The sequence below is a fragment of the Girardinichthys multiradiatus genome, chromosome 21 (genome assembly GCF_021462225.1).
Source record: "Girardinichthys multiradiatus isolate DD_20200921_A chromosome 21, DD_fGirMul_XY1, whole genome shotgun sequence".
NCBI lineage: Eukaryota > Metazoa > Chordata > Actinopteri > Cyprinodontiformes > Goodeidae > Girardinichthys > Girardinichthys multiradiatus.
The window spans coordinates 15,404,606-15,421,981 of NC_061813.1; the positions used below are offsets into that span (position 1 = coordinate 15,404,606).

Sequence of the window (17,376 nt, forward strand, 5' to 3'; positions counted from 1 at the left end):
TATAAAGTCTTTTTATAATCTAGCTTATTATCATCTCAAAAAGGTTGCCAGAATGAAGGACCTCCTGATAAAACAGGACACGAAAACACATGTGCATGCCTTTATTTACAGTAGGTTAGATTATTGCAACATTGTTTTTACTGATCTCTGAAAAAATCAATCAGGCAGCTGCAGCTCATCCAAATTTCTGCTGCCAAAATCATTTGGGGAAAATGGATCACGTCACACTAGTTCACTGCACTGGCTTCCTGTTTGTCCAAGGATGTACTGATTTTTTTTATTTTGCTAATGGTCTAAAAGGCACTGGATGGTCTCGGGCCACAATACATTTCTGAGTCGCTTGTTAATTACAAACCTTATAGACCGCTTAAGTCATCAGAGACCTGCTCAGTCAGTGTTCCCAGAACCAGAAGTAAACAATTTAATTTCCATGCTCCCTCAGCTCTGGAACAGACTTCCAGAAGCTGCATATCACAAGTGTTTGAACATGGAGATCTCTTTTTAAGTAAAGGTTAAAGATTTGTTATTTAAATATATTACCTCTCATTTCCTGTAAAGCTCTTTGTATCGTCTGGCATATGAGCTACATCAGTTGCCTTCCCTTCCATTGCTTTGCCTGACCTCGCCCCGCCCTGCCCTGCATCATCAGCCAGTCTTGTGTGTCACAGTTTCAGATATTTAAAACTTTGAATTTGTTGCTTTGTCTGAAGATATGTACAAGTTTAAGCATGTAGTTTTTTTTCTTGTTGCAATTTTATTGACTCAAGAAGATATTTGATACTGTCTCTGCTGTATTTAAACATCATTTTCTCTTGACTTCCCCATTTTAAAGGGCGGCTAAACAATTCTGACCTAAAGATGAGTTTATTTTTCCATATCTACACTTAAGGTACTTACAATTTTGGAAGGTGCTGTACATGGTGGTGTGTGGCCCAGATCATAACCAATGTCATCTTGAACACAAAAATTGTTTTGATTGGAAGTCGATGTGCTTTAAGTTGGAACTGGCAAAAGGTGTTTGTGCATATCTATTACACCTTGTTATCCAGCTGAACAAAGGTATTGATTGAGTCTGCCACGGTTAATGTAGCCTTTATAATGACAGGACAGGATGAGGATAATCACAGTGTTTAACTGAAGAAAAAAGCTGGATCTATCTAAATGTGATGCTCATTTTATAGGGCAACACAATTTAGCAGAAGATACAGTCTCTTACTACTTGAGTTTCTAAGCCATACCCCCCTTTCAGGCTACCCAGCCTGAACTGGATATGTCACTATATGTTTTGTGGTAAAAAAAACTATAGACATTTCAATTAGTATTTGTTTTTCTTTTCTAAATCAGGTCATTTTAACTATAAGTTATTTGATTTGTTATTCTTTCTGCTCTCAGTTTCTGGAGCTCCTCAGGCAGTAGTTGAGGAAATCTAGCTGAGGTGACCGAGGCATATAACAAGGAAAATGCTTGCTTTTCAGTGGCTCTTTCCCTTTCTTCTATTCAAACAGAAAACCTTTAAAATACAGTGTGGCTAAAACTGATGGGGAGTTGAAGCAGACTCCTGAATGGGCCTAGAATGTGAAAGTAGAGAGTAAACAGGGAGCATCTTTCGTCTTGTAAAATACATCAAACTACATTTGTACTGGACGCTACTAGAGGTATTTAGTGTGAATGGTTTTTAATTATTTTTACAATAAATATTATTTGTGAGGATATTATGTGTCCTCACTGCTTTTTCCTGTAGTAGGTACTTTTCTTTATTATTCAAAATGATTGGGACCTATTACAAATATGTTTTTCTAATTTGTTTACCTTGAAACTGGCAACAGGTTCAACTCTGACCTTTTCTTCAATTAAACCCTGGGTCAAAAATAATCTTACAATTGTAAATAGAGTTACGACTATACTTACTTTACAAGGATGTTACCTTACAGAGTAACAGACATGGTGTCAGTTTCTCTTGTTATCAGCAGAGCACCGACACGAAGATGGATAAGTGGTTACTGCAGTGTCCTGATGTGACAAAACAACTTGGATGGGATCGTGTTGCAACATTAATGTGCACTGCTTAGTGTTTGTATGAAGGCACAGGGCAAAAATGTGATTACTGCTAGTTCGGTGTTGCAACAAGAGATTGCTCAAGTACAGTAATTCATTCAGCAAAAAAACAGTTCAGGACAACACAATAACTGTTTATTAGGGTAGACACACTATACATGTTCTTTTCTGCACTGCATTGTTCAAACCTATATGTGTACTGGAGCTGTTGGCTGATTTTCTTACTCAGTATTGAAGGTCTTAATCACTGGGTTATTCTTCAGAAAACATACTAGTCTTCAAGTATTCAAAGGCATGAAAACTAAGAAACACAGATGAATAACAGCTTGAATGATTTCTTAATGGATTCATACTGAAGGCCCTATGCCTGTAGGATTTCTAAGATTGTTTTAATGTTCCTGGATCTGCTGCAAATGTGGAAAATCCTATACCAGCTTGAAGTGGAGCGTGATCATATGATATGAATGGTATTCAGCACATGTTTCACACATCCAAATATTTTGCAATAAAGATAAAGAAGTATATATACCTTCACAATCAATTATAGCATTTTTCTGGAAGAACGAACACCATCACTATTTATATTTGCTAACCAGCAGCATAAGGGAATGTAGGTGAGGCATTTTTTCTGAATAGAAGCCGGGCCCCTGGCAAGCTTGCCTTTTTGCTTCATATTTTTTACCTGATACAGCAATATGTGTGTATATATTGGCCAGCGATGTTAGAAGTAATCATAAACCCAAAATCTGTATTTCTAAGTCTTCACTGTAAGCTAATCAAACTGAGACAACTAAAGTAATGCGGAAACTTTTGAATGTTCCTTCTTACCATTCCTACTCATAGTTACACACATACGATCCCAGGGCTTCTCTTTGACAACATGACATATACATGTTGCAGCCTACAAAGCTCTCAACTTCATTCTGGTTCGAGCAGCCAGTCTATGCTCAAAAGGCAGCTGGCTTTCCCTCCACATGAGGCAGAGGCCAGACCAATCCCTCTCTTTTTATGGCCTGAAGTGATTAGATTGCTCAATTAAGCTGCTTGCTGGTAACCTTTTAGGTTAAAACAAATGGAGTGGTAGACCATGTCTATTACAGTACCACTGTTTAAAATAATTTAAACTACTTGATGCACTGCTAGCCCAGTGAGGGCATGAAAAGGTGGTAGCCTTGCCTTGCGCCCAATTTGGTCTGTCCTTATTTAAATTCTCTGAAGATCAAGCGATGGCGATAGAAAAGCTACTACAACTTCTAACTCCTCTAGGCATCACCCAGAACCCAGACATCACAATATATGGAACAAACTGCGTCCAAGGAGACCTCTCCGAGACACTGCAGAATTTAAACATTGAAGGACAGTCTTAATCCGACATAAACAGGGCCTTCAATAAAATATTTACAAGTTATCTCCCTCATATGTCTCATTGATACTGAATATTTATTTTTATACCAATGCCTGAACTAACAGAACAATCATGGATCAGATGTGTTTCTGCCTTTTTTAAATATACAAATACTAATGAATTTCTCTGTGCAAATGTGTGCACACAAACTATGTCCTTTGACAGCAATTAGTTACCAGACTATGAGACAAAGTTTTGATGGGTCATCAGTTCCAGAGAGAGCTAAAGCTTTAATTAAATGCAAAGAAACCATAGCTATTGATGCTAGAAACATCAACCTTGAAAAAAACATTAAGATGTTTGTCAAAATTTTTAATTCATCCTCAGCTGCAGGAGAGACACTGATACAGTGTGACTTCTTATAAATGCATTCAGCTTCACTTTAGAAAACCAAAACAAACAAAATAAAATGGAGACAATGCGATCAGATTCAATGCTAATCAAGCTCTCTTCACAACAGTCCTGTGGGACTCCCACTGAGGGAAATCCACTGTGATTGACCGCTGAGTGACAATCACTCAGCGGTCTTCTACCAGCTCATTTACCAGGAGAAGCTAACAGAATCAATTCTGCAGCACTGTCAGTGAGACTGAGCAGGATAGATGAAGAAGAAAAAAGAAAGGCCTTACTTAACCAACTGTCACACTGTTTCTTATCATTGCTATGTATGTTTGTGTGTCAATAACACATTATATGACTAAATATGAAGAAGTGAAGTGTTTTTTATGGAAGATCAAATTCCTTCCTCCCTATGAAGTTTTTATTTTGCTTATGATTTTCCCCCATTATTTATAGTGTGTGTGCATAGGGATGAAGGCTCTAAAAGTACATATTGCTACTCAGTATGTTCTCAGCGGTATGTTCATTTTGTTGGAATGTTAGCATGTTGTTTTTCTTTTACATATGACCAGTGGACAATCTTAGGAGGGAATTTCAATGCTCTGTACCCAGTATATGCCCCCAAGTGGCCAAATAATTATTAGATTAAATAAACCAGGTCCGGTTTCCCTGCCATTAGAGCTACTTCAAGCATTTGGCATGTCAAGGCGAGTCAATCTTCATAGGTGTGGACAGATGTTTTTCGATATGTCAAAAACAAATCTGAAAAAGGGCTAATTTTTAAATCAATTAGATGTTACTTTGATCTTTCAGCATCAGCCTTATATGTTAAATTTGGAGGTGTTTGCGCTTCTCCATATGCAGCTAGGATCCATACCCTGAGGGTTGTAGCATATGCCAAATTCTATGTTCAAGGACCACGTAGATCATTGCTATTTTTTTTGGAGGGGGGATGTTTTTATTTTGTTATGCCCAGGAGAGCATGGATTGATTATTTCAGCTGGTACATGAGATGTTGGTTGCAGCCAGTTAGTGACAGGACACAACAAACGTGGTGCCAAAATGCTGATACCTGCAATTTGGAGGTGTTTGCACCTCTCCCTGTGCAGCTGGGAGGCCTTCCACAAGGAGCACACTCCATTCTGATCTCTATGTGCAAAGAGCCTGGGCAGAGTGAGTTACTTTCTGTTTAGAATGCGGGCTGTATATTTCATCTGCCTGATTATCATTTTTGTTGCAGAAACCATGCCCATATGCACACCAGCTGTGGGCATGGTTAGGTTAACACGAGGCTAGTGTGGTCAGTCCAGCTTCAAATTCTCTGATGACCAAAGCACTGCTGATTTTTTATGTTGTGACACTAATATAATAAAGGTTTGTAAATCTGTGGTGGCCTGGCTTAGCTGGTAATTGCATTGTTACACAAATAATATTAAGAAAGGTAATGCTAGACCACTATTTACTTGTACTATCATAAAGCAAAGCAGATATGCAATACTTTAGTGGGGCTTTAGGTTGAAAAATATACAAATAAAGCAAATAAAGTTTTTTTTTTTTTTTTGTTTTTTTTTTAACACAACAGGATTTTGAAACTCATATTTTGGGTCCAGTTTCATTTACATCACAGTTAAGATTAACTGCTCTACCAGTAGTCCAAGATAAACTTTGGGTGACCTTTCCTTTTTCTCATTGGGTCACTGGGACAGTCTGCCTGAACAGTTTGCTGCTCTACCTGCTTGTTAAACAGCTTAGTAAACAATCACCTCCAGACCCTGGCGTTATTTTCGTAACCTTCCTAAAGCGGCAGCCTCACATTTACAGCCACCTCACACCACAAATGTCCAGCTGTCAGCGGGGACAAAGGTCAGCCTGTCGGTCCAGCCACCATCATTTGTTGTTGTACAACTATATATGAGCTAAATGTGGCACGGCCATGTACAACACTGTAAATAACTTCCTGAAACCACTGTCTGATGTTATCCTTGTTTAACGCGACATGGGGTCTCTCTCTGTTGGCCAGCCTTTCACCTCCGCCTAATCTGATTCTTAAGGTCGGTTTGGTCCTAAACACTTTGTGAGGCAAGAGAAACCTTTTCTTTTACTAAAGCATAACTCAGTAGGACAGACTAATACAGTCATCCATACGGAGGGAATCCAGGGGTCAAGGAGGAGGGAGAGGAAAACAAAGCTAGAGATCGTACAAATGTGGAATGGAGGGGAACTTCGGGTACTTGGCAAACAAAAGCAGGAAGGAGATGAGGGAGAGATGAAGGATAACCCTTATAGTGAGAGACAGAAATAAAATCCAGCATCGGAGAAAAGGGGAATCCATGACGGGTGCTTTTCCGGAGAGAAGCGTGATGTGTATGCGCAGATGACTTCAGCTAAGGTGGTGGTGAGGTGCAGCAGGGTGTTGTGGGTGAAAGTGAGGCATCACGACTGGCTTTTGGGCTAACAGCTCTATATAAATGCAGTCCATTTACAACGTGGAAGAGAAAATTACAGCCAAGCTCTGGCTGAATGGCCCCTGACGGAGGGGCTCCATCTGTTTGTGAGCTTTGACTGCTTGTGTGTTAGGAAGCACTCAGGCTTCTGCACTAAGCGCCTTGGGAACATTTAGTCTTTTATCTAAAGCAAAGAGTTTCAATGAACATAGCTTTGACATTTGTTTTGATGGAGAATCAGCAATGTATTCATATAAGAATTAGCAAGTTGTGTCATCACACATGCAAACAGGAAGCTGCCGGAGGTAGATAAGAAGCAGGGATGGATTTTAAACATTGAGTTGGCATAATTAATAACTACATTGAATTCAACACTGTAACTCTTTAGCAAAGATTATTAAATGAAATATCTAGACAGGGGCTTCAGTAATGTTCCACAGGCTTTCCTTTATGACCTGAAAAACCTTCATAATTCCAAAAAGAAAAGCTAAAAGAACATTAAAGCCACACTTTCTTTGACCAAGCTCCAAAGTCTTAAGAGTCCAAGTGGGCTCAGAGAAAAAAGCAGCATGAACGGCGCCAGGAGGCATCATCAAGCGGTTGCCTGACAGTAGTTCCTTTTTGTTTCTCAGCTTGTTTTATCTGATTGGCTCAATCTAATGTATGAATGTCCTACTATTTTCAGGCATTTAACGATGCATTCAACTGTTATTTTTCAGTGTTGAATGATTATACAACACAGAACATTTTTCAAAACAGGAACTGGTTTAGCAAGTTTGAATTTAATGTGGGCTATATAGGCTAAAATATGAATGTAATTTAGCAACTTCCGCCATGACCACACCTTTTTTGGTGGCAATCAACAAGATTCTGGCATGAATTCAGGCAGGATATTGTCATGTTTTGTAGGTGTTTTTGGGTTTTGAATCATGCTTCTGTTTATTATTCTCCTGGTCATGCTGTCATGGTTTAAGTTGGTGGAGGACCAGAAGTGCAGGACGAGCGGAGACAGTATGGTGAGTTGATCACAATTTAATGCAGAGCCAACTTACAACTGCCGGTGCCGGCTTAACTGGCGATCCAGAAAACAAAGCTCATAAGTTCTTGTTTCAGGATCGCAGAAATAAGCTTCACAAAGTATAACTCAAACTTGGTAGCGAAATATGACTAACGACACCGCGTGGAACAAAGGACAAGGAGGAACTTAAATACAGACAAAGGTGGACATGAAACAATAGGGCAGGTCATTAGGGTAAACAAACACAGGTGTGGACGGACTGGCAAAGAGTCTGAGACGCAGGTAAACCAAACAGGAGTAACAGAAACAAGAGGAGCTAGATGAGGACAAACAATAAACAAACCCACAGAAACCAGAACACAGATCTGAGAACAGAAATGTAAAGGACAGGGCAGGAAATAAACTTCAAATCTAAAACAGGGGGAACAGATCCAAACAGACAATCATCAAACCCATAAGAACACAGAACAAAGCAGAACCTAGACAAATCAATAAGAAACGAAAAAACACACCTGAAGCATAGAAACTAAAACTACCATCATCAGAAGTAAACAGAAACACCTGACTAAATGAACGTAAACAAACACCAAGCCAAAATTCCACACCGTGACACATGCTTTAGTTTTTGTCTTCTAGTTCATGTTTTGTCAAGTTAGGTTTTTGGATCTGGTTATGCTTTAATTTCATAGTTTATTAGTTGTGTTTCTATTCGTTTGTATTCAAGAGTCTCTGTTCTGCTCCAGCCACGTTTTGTTCTCTCCTGTCTGTTTTCAATCATCTTCATTCGGTTCACCTGCATCTAGCATTTAGTCTCCTCATTTCACCTGGTTCTTGCTCCATATATACACATCTGTTCTGTTCATTCCTCGTGGAAAAATCACAGTTCATCTGTTTATGCCAAGCCTGTTCTGTCAAGCCTGTTTTGCCTAAGTTTGTCCATCCCTGCATCTGCAACTACCTGTCTGCCTGCAAGTTTCTTTTTGGTTATTAAATCTTTTTTCAACTCACCACGCCACGTTGCTTCCTGCTTGTCTGCATTCTGGGGTCCTCCGCCATACCAGCCGTGACAGATATCGACTCTCCTTCTCATCAGAACAGGTGAAGAAAATTAAAATTGGATGTTTTTCTAGCACTGAGCTGACTTTTAAAGAAAGTTCGTAATTTTTTTAAGCCTGAGGTCAGATCGATTCCAAAAGGGTTCTCTTTGTGAGGTCCAAAAGGCTGCTTCCAACTTAAGCCTTAATAAAAATGTATGGACTAAACTTTTTAAGCTGGTTCTTTACTGGGAAGCCCACCAAATGAACTGAGCTCTACTCTTTTTGCCAAGAACAGTGGTCATGTAACCATCCAGAATCTTATGACTACAAAACATGTATGATATCTCTACAACTTGCTATGAGACACTTATCAATATGTATGTATGTACAGGGGTTGGATAATGAAACTGACACACCTCATTTTAGTGTGGGAGGTTTCATGGCTAAATTGGACCAGTCTGGTAGCCAGTCTTCATTGATTACACATTGCACCAGTAAAAGCAGAGTGTGAACGTTCAATTAGCAGGGTAAGAGCACAGTTTTGCTCATGGGTGACATACCAGAGTTCAAAAGAGGACAAATTGTTGGTGCACGTCTTGCTGGCGCATCTGTGACCAAGACAGCAAGTCTTTGTGATGTATCAAGAGCCACGGTATCCAGGGTAATGTCAGCATACCACTAAGAAGGATGCACCACATTCAACAGGATTAACTGTGGACGCAAGAGGAAGCTGTCTGAAAGGGATGTTCGGGTGCTAATCCGGATTGTATCCAAAAAACATAAAACCACGGCTGCCCAAATCACTGCAGAATTAAATGTGCACCTCAACTCTCCTGTTTCCACCAGAACTGTCCGTCGGGAGCTCCACAGGGTCAATATACACGGCCGGGCTGCTATAGCCAAACCTTTGGTCACTCATGCCAATGCCAAACGTCGGTTTCAATGGTGCATGGAGCGAAAATCTTGGGCTGTGGACAATGTGAAACATGTATTGTTCTCTGATGAGTCCACCTTTACTGTTTTCCCCACATCTGGGAGAGTTACTGTGTGGAGAAGCCCCAAAGAAGCGTACCACCCAGACTGTTGCATGCCCAGAGTGAAGCATGGGAGTGGATCAGTGATGGTTTGGGCTGCCATATCATGGCATTCCCTTGGCCCAATACTTGCGCTAGATGGGCGCGTCACTGCCAAGGACTACCGAACCATTCTTGAGGACCATGTGCATCCAATGGTTCAAACATTGTATCCTGAAGGCGGTGCCGTGTATCAGGATGACAATGCACCAATACTCACAGCAAGACTGGTGAAAGATTAGTTTGATGAACATGAAAGTGAAGTTGAACATCTCCCATGGCCTGCACAGTCACCAGATCTAAATATTATTGAGCCACTTTGGGGTGTTTTGGAGGAGCGAGTCAAGAAACGTTTTCCTCCACCAGTATCACGTAGTGACCTGGCCACTATCCTGCAAGAAGAATGCCTTAAAATCCCTCTGACCACTGTGCAGGACTTGTATATGTCATTCCCAAGACGAATTGACGCTGTATTGGCCGCAAACGAGGCCCTACACCTTACTAATAAATTATTGTGGTCTAAAACCAGGTGTTTCAGTTTCATTGTCCAATCAAACATTCTTCCACAGTGATGTAAAAGACTGTTAGTTATCACAAATGCTTGTTGATAGTTGTCGCTGCCAATGGCGGCCCAACCAGGATTGAGGTTCAGATTGAGCTTCTCCACATTGGCCCAGTTTGGTTTGGATTGGTTTTTCTTAAAAAGCAAAATCATAATTTGAAAATTGCTCTTTGTATTTACTCTGGTTATCTTTGTCATTAAAAATTGCTTGATTATCTGAAACATGTAAGCTCAACAAAAAAGAAAAAAACAGAAGACGTCTGTAAAGGGGAAATACTTTTTCACGGCAGTGTAGGAAAGTTTCCACATTCACAATTCTCAGCACCCAAAGGATTTAAAAGGGTAAAGAAAGGCTAATTTAACACTGAGAAAAACATTCATTTTATATTTTTGTTTATGCTGCTGGCTTCAATGTTTTCTTCTAAATACAGTTCTGGAGTTGGAGGACTTGTCATGTTCCAGTTTGAAGGCGAGAGGTCTAATCCCACCAGATTCTGTGGATAAGACATACAAATATTTCCTTCAAAGAGTGAAAGATTGTTATGTGTTACTGACACTAAATCACAGAACTAAACAAATCCATATTCTCAGCTTGATTTCTTTTATTTAAAAAAAGCTTTCCTGGAATGGACACTAGAAGACAGTAAATTGAACAAGTTGTCTGTTTGTTGCCAAAAAACCCAGTTTGTGCTCCACACAGCACCTCACAGTTTACAGCAGCAGGCTGTGATATGATCTGGAAAAAGCAGAGGAGATTTTATGCCACCTCCAGCCCATAAATCTTTAACAGAGGCTTGAAAGATTAATATTGCTAATAACATACAAGGTCATTAGATTTAGTTTGGTGAGCACACTAAGCAAATCTCATAAGAGAAAAGTTAGCAATGTGTTGGACAAAATATCTACATTTGTTTCTCATAAACTTGACCAGTTTTCCTTTTAAACCAGCTGTATCCTAAATGTGTTTCTTTTGTTTGGAGATTTAGGTTTTTTTTTTTGGTAGTTTTCTGTGTTTTTGTTGTATCTGTTAATGACCGGCCAGGTTTACCTCCGCTCTGCATCTGTGACGCCAGTTTACAGAATTAAATCCCAAACATTGAGGGGATAGTTCAAAATTTCTGACTTGAGGTTCTGCTAAACGTTTATAAGTACTTAGTACCTAACTTGTAGTATATAACTCTTGACATCTACCTTTAAATACACATTAGCTGGTCCCGGAGGTTGAAACTAACGGCTACCACAAGAGGGGCTAAGACCAAGAAAACACTCTTCTATGGTCTTAAAAAAAACTTCATCCTCAAAAACTTTAGCCATTCATAGAAACACTATTTTCTAAACTTTTAAACCCTCATCTTGTTTGCATTTCAGGGATTTACAGAGAAGTCGATGATTAGAGGTAGAGCATCACAAATAAACCTCTGGTCAGAGTAACTGCCTGATATAAAACTAAAGTGGTTTAAAAAGCAAAACTACTACAGCAGGTTAAAGTAACACCATTTTTCTAACTTGCCCCCCTTTTGTATCAGGCTATAACTCTAAAATGTTTTGTTTCACGCAGGAAGATCATTGGTGGTGCACTGCTTCCAACCACCATTTCCCAAATAATTTGCAAATAATTATTGGCTTCTGTTTAAATAACCATCCCGCAGCATTTTTGAAATTAGGGTTTATTTTCAGACAGCTTTGTCAGACTTGCCCTGGACCAACTTATCTAGGCTTATATTAAATGAAGCAACAAGAGAGTTATCTACTTTAGATAAGATATTCATTTCTTACAACATTCTCACTAAGTCTTTCTTAAAATAATTCTTAACTATCCCTTTAAGTATTTATTCTCTATGTACAGCAATAAAACACACATAAACAGGATGCCCATTTTAAACTCATCACTGTTGAATAGCTCTCTGTATGCATAAAAATCAAGCTATCAATAACTAAATGTCACAGACAGCATTGTTATAACCATGACAGAGCAGCCATTTAATAATTGTTGTAATATTTGTGAATCTCTGCAGCTCCCCCAGAGTTAGCAGGGGGCTCTTGGCTGCTTGTCTAATTCTCTAATTCTCTACATTAATAAAACCATCAGCTTAGTGTTGGTCCATGAAAAAAAGAAATCTCAATAAAAATGTGTTGACGTTTATGGTGGGAATGTAACCAAATGTACAAACTCTCAATGTGCATCAAGAATCTTATCAAGGTGCTGTAACTAACAACAATGAAAGCATTTTGACTCTGTTTTATTGCAGTGATCAACATTAACGACATTCCATGTGGATTAAAAAAAGAGTAAGGCATGCGAATCCAAATGATACTCCACACTGAAATCTTTCTTAAGATCAACAATAACAAAAACCCACAAGAAATGTTTTACAGCTTTTTTAGATGGAAGAGAAAACAGAAAGAGCCCCAAGGCACCTTCCTTCACCGCACGAGTGTCTGAGTTGCCGTTGAAAGGAGTGAGCAGCTGCTTCAAAGTCAGAGGGAATCACTCTGCCATGCAGATGGAGGCCCTCATACTCTGCTGCACCATCAGCACTTGCCCAACATTAGAAGCAACAAATCAACGTGACTCACTGCATCATGTTATTACTCTTATCTGAACAAACAGCACCTGGGGATTCCGATGAGAAAACATTTCAGTCTAGACAAGAGCTAATAGATGGAAATGCTGCAGCATCTCTGCACAGGACTCTCCGCTCTGTTCTCTCTACTGCATCTGCAGCTGGCTGCTTTCTTCTCGAGTGCCAAGCAAAACTCAGCATAAAAGCTTTATTTTAGATTTTATCTTATCCACAAAAGGTAAAAATTAAACATACAGACCTCATACAAACCAGCTAATATTTGATTAACTGTTCCAAAGCAGGCTGCAAATTAAGTTTGTTTAAAACGATTGGTTTCCTGGTAAAACTTTAATTCATAGTCCATTGATTTTCAGTAGTGTTGAGGTTGGGGCATTTTCAGGAGCTTGATGTTAGCTTGTTTCATCATTCCAAAACCAGTATTGATGTGTGTTTGGGGTCACTGTCCTGTTCAAACGCCAGTTGTCCAGGTTTCAACCACCTGACCCAAACCATCATCGTCAAATGAAAAGACATTGGTCAGAATGTACAAGATATGTTTAGCCACAGCGACAAGAGGGATGTCTGGAGGAGTCAGGGTGAGGCTTTCAAATCGAGGAAGACTCTGTCATGATGAAGAATGGTGGAGATAGTATCATGCTGAGGGTTTTATTTGAAATGGCACTGGTGTATTACACGTCCTGGATGTTTTAATGAAGACGTAGGACTAGCTGCTATTTCTTCAACCTCACTTCAAATCAAACATTAGACAGCTGAAACTTGGGCGAAACAGTGTGTTCCAACTGTACAATAAACACAAACACACATTCCAGCTAGCTTTGTCAATGGATAACGAAGGTTAACCTTGAGCTTTCATAATTAAAACCTGGGTTTGTACCAGGAAACTAACCAATTGTCATTAACTCCTTAACCTTGTTAATAGCTATAGAAAGGTTTAGTTTCTCTGCAGCTTGCTAAAAGATGTTTATCCAAATATTAGTGGGGGTGTATGTATACATTTGAGCCTGTGTGGATTTGAGACAATCACTTCAAACTTGTGCACCTAATTCTGGTTCTAATTCCATGAAGTTTTGTGTGGTATTAGCAGTTCACCCTAAAAAAGAACATGACAAGCAAACTATTTAAAGACCCAAATATTCTAACACTCATGCCCATGATGAGTGTTTTTAGACTGCTGTCAATTAAAGAGTGGTGGAAAACATTGCCTCTATATAGCAGATGTTATGGGAAGTTGAATCTGTAGAGCTTGGTTAGGCATATTACACAACGAGATCTACTTTTAGCCGTTAAAATTTATCCAAAAATTCAGTTCATGGACACGTATCTTCATATTTTATGAAGGAATTTGCTGGCATAACTCAGGAGAAACTAGCCCACTTGGCCCAGACCATTTTACCACCACTGCCAGTGTTTCCCCTTAGTTTTGTAAATCCGGAAAACATCTATCAGCCTTCCTGCTTGTCTACGTTAACCTCCCCAAACTGCAGAAAAGCAACGAATACATTTAAAAAACAAGTGGTTTAGTGCTGTCCCGATGCTTGACTCACAAACATTAACATTAGCCAGTAAGAGGGGCTTTTATCTTCTTAAATGTCACATACTGTTATCTCCCTTGGCCTTGGAGGGATCATTATTAAAACACCTCTAGGGAGGGTAACATACCCAATCTGTCTTACAGAGAAATGTCTATCAAGATGGAAGACAATGAAAAGCTGCTTCTCTCAAGTACTCAGAAATCTGTTGTGGTAATGTCATTGCACACTTATGGGACTGGGTATTACTAAGTTAAGGCATTGATGTATAGTCCCTGTTTTTAAATGTCAAGATACCCACGCAAGCTTGCTTGTTATCCCTTTAATGTGAAGCATCTCAGTCTCAGTTAGGAATCCTTATTAAATAAGCAACCTAAGCAATCTGTGCCAAAATATGATCACATTTTAGCTCATAATATTTCTGAATCATGTAAACACCCCCACTACTGACCTTAGGTTCACCTCTACAGTTGCTCTGAAAAAATCAGCCCCCGTTTGAAGTCAATAACCACAAACCTTGAAATTTCCATCCTGCATTTACCTGGCCTTCCCACTGAAGGAAGCTAAATATTTCCAATCAGAGTGAGACCAGATGGTGCCAACATGAACTATCCACCAAGCATCTGCTATTCATGAGCTCCTATCCTCTTGATAAATCCTATTTTTACATCAAGGTAAAGGCAATGTTTGACAACTGCAGGTTGTTTAAATTCATGCTCCGATTTGTATCCATCCCTGCCCGGTGACAGGACATTCAACCGATATTGGAGAATCCTTACACTGTAAAAAAAAAAAGGTTACTTCTGGGTGTATTACATCACTTAAATAAATATTTTAATTTTAATCAAGCATATTTGCAAATATAATGTTCAGTAATGGTTTCATTTTACCAACATCAGCTACAATTGTTTTGGTAACTAATCATAAAATTGCATTTATGAGCTGTGAATTTGTATCCTTCTTAATCAGGCATATTAGGCATAGATCAATATGACCTTGTATATTTTAAATGTATATTAAGAAAGAGGATTCTGGATTGATAAATTTTGAATGCATGCTACATCATTTTGTTGATTAATGAATAGTTTATTGTGCAGATGTTTTGCACTTCCAACTTATTAATAAAATATAAACTAACTATTTCTTAATGACTCCAGCCAGAATCAACATAAACACAATAGTTAACATGCTTTGCAAAAGATTTCATAGCCAGCTAATATTTGCCATAAGCCTTTAAAATGGGACACAATGAAACATGTGGAAGTGAGCACTCTGGTTAAATGCAACCAAAACTGAACTTTTTGGCCTAGATGCAATACATGTGTAGAGGAAAACTATCACTGTGCAAAACCCTGACCTAACTATGTCCAGAGTGAAACATAAGGATGTGATCTTGTCCCTGCTGACGATAAGCTTCAGCAGTGACAGGGACACAGGTCAGAGCTGAAGGGAAGATAGATGGAGCTAAATAGGACAATCCTGGAATTAAACTTGTTGGAGAAAAAGCTTGAGACTGAAACGTAGGAAGATATTTACCCTTACATACCTAACACAGAACCAGTGCTGCAATGGAATGGTTTCGATTAAACCATATTTGTGTGTTGGAATGACCAAAGTCCAGACCTAAACCCAAAAGGGAATCTTTGACAAGATTTGAAATTCAATTTCTACAGATGCCCTCCATCTAATCCAAGCTTGAGTTTACAAAGAAGACTGAAAGAATTTCAATCTCTACATATATGCCCAGCCTGTACAGACATAAGACAAAAGCTTGCTGGTGTATTACAGTGAAAACTGCTTTCACAGGTATTAACTTGTGCGGAGTAAATACAATGTGCACTGCATATTGTTCAGATTTTTACTAGTAAAGAAAAAAGCTTTCAAAACCATGTGTGCTTTTCCTTCTGCGTCAGTGTTACAGACTCTACTCTACTTTGATCTATCACACAAAATCCCAGTAAAATGTATTGACCTTTGAGGTTGTAACATGACAAAATGTTGGAAAGTTGAGGACCTGTGAATATTTTTGCCATCCACTGTAAATCCTTATGTCTGAGTAATTAAATTTATTGATTTGATTTGAAAATTAGTTAGAAATTAAAAACTTCTAAGATTTTAACGTACTGAGGCCTCAGATTTTCAACTCAAAAATATTGACTAAAATCTACCTGCATAAAATGTATGCAAACTGCTACACCAAGTCTAAGTAAACCAATAACTAAATAACCACAGCATCTCAGCTGCTAGTCTACATAAGGAATAGCTCAGTCACAACCTGGCACCGAATGATGCACAATTTCAAGCATGATTTTATCCAACAAGCTAATGAGAAAGATCCAGGAATTCCCACTGGACATAATATAGGTCAGGGCTTTTCAATCGGATCATATTAGACTGTGCAATTCTCATTCAGTGCATGCTCTGAGAGCTGTGACTAATGCTCCTCATACTTTCTCTTTACTAGCGCTTTGCAGTGTGGCACACATGATGCGGGGATGCAAACAGAGAATGTCACATATTAGAGGTCACCTATAAAACACATTGCTGTTCTTTTGCCATTAAAGCAGTTATACTCCGTTAGTGAACTTGTTCGGCGTTATTGTCTTTTTGAAGTCTCCATCACCTAATAAGTGGAGTTTACTGGTGTAAATGGAGGTTTTAACGTGTGCTCTGATAATAATAAAGACAGAAGTAAGACACACTCACCCAAAAACCCCAGAAATAAAAGTTTCAGCACGACAAACTCATTTGTATCCATCACTCTGCAAGGACCCGGTCGGAGTGGGAATGAACCATCAGCGGCACCTCCGAGGAATTTGGATCCTAAATCGAACCATAATTGAAATCATCCCAAACAAGCGCGTTCAGTCATAAGCCTCAAAACCACGTGACAGGCTGAAAAGAAAATAAACATAAAATAAGAAAAACAAACGCAGAGAAATCAGATCCCGGAGAGCGATTTCTTACAGTCTCCGAGATGGTCGCGGCTCTGTCTCTGTCTGAGCCGTCAGGAGTCACAGCTCAGGACCGCCGTCCAGCATCCTCACAGACAGGGGACGGGGGAGGGGAGGATGACGGGGTTCCACCACAGCTAATCTTCCTCTGCAGTTAACAATGAACATGCAACCAAAGACAAGACAATATACACACGAGAAGGTGAAAGTGAAAATTCAGCACGTATAAAGATTATTTATTGTCAAAGTATTGGTAAATGCTTTTTAATGTGATACATGTAGAATCAATGAAACTTAAACTTGCTTATTGTGTACAATATTACATATATTCTAAGTTTTCTATTCTAAGTTTTAATTATAATCCAATTATCCCGA

At 39.1% G+C, this 17,376-nt stretch overlaps 1 protein-coding gene across 2 annotated transcripts in view; it reads right to left on the minus strand.

Annotated features, from left to right (window-relative positions):
• LOC124858296 (receptor activity-modifying protein 3-like) overlaps positions 1–17,143 on the minus strand; it is a 46,369-nt gene extending 29,226 nt beyond the window's left edge. Inside the window, exons 1-2 of one of the 2 annotated variants that reach the window (XM_047350285.1) lie at positions 17,015–17,143; positions 16,754–16,942 (exon numbers count right to left, since the gene is read on the minus strand). In XM_047350285.1, the coding sequence (XP_047206241.1) occupies positions 16,754–16,805 (52 nt within the window). In that variant the 5' untranslated portion in view covers positions 16,806–16,942; positions 17,015–17,143. Of the gene's footprint in view, positions 1–16,753 lie in introns of both variants that reach the window. The other variant, XM_047350284.1, reaches the window with a different exon arrangement.
• Positions 17,144–17,376: the final 233 nt, after the last annotated feature.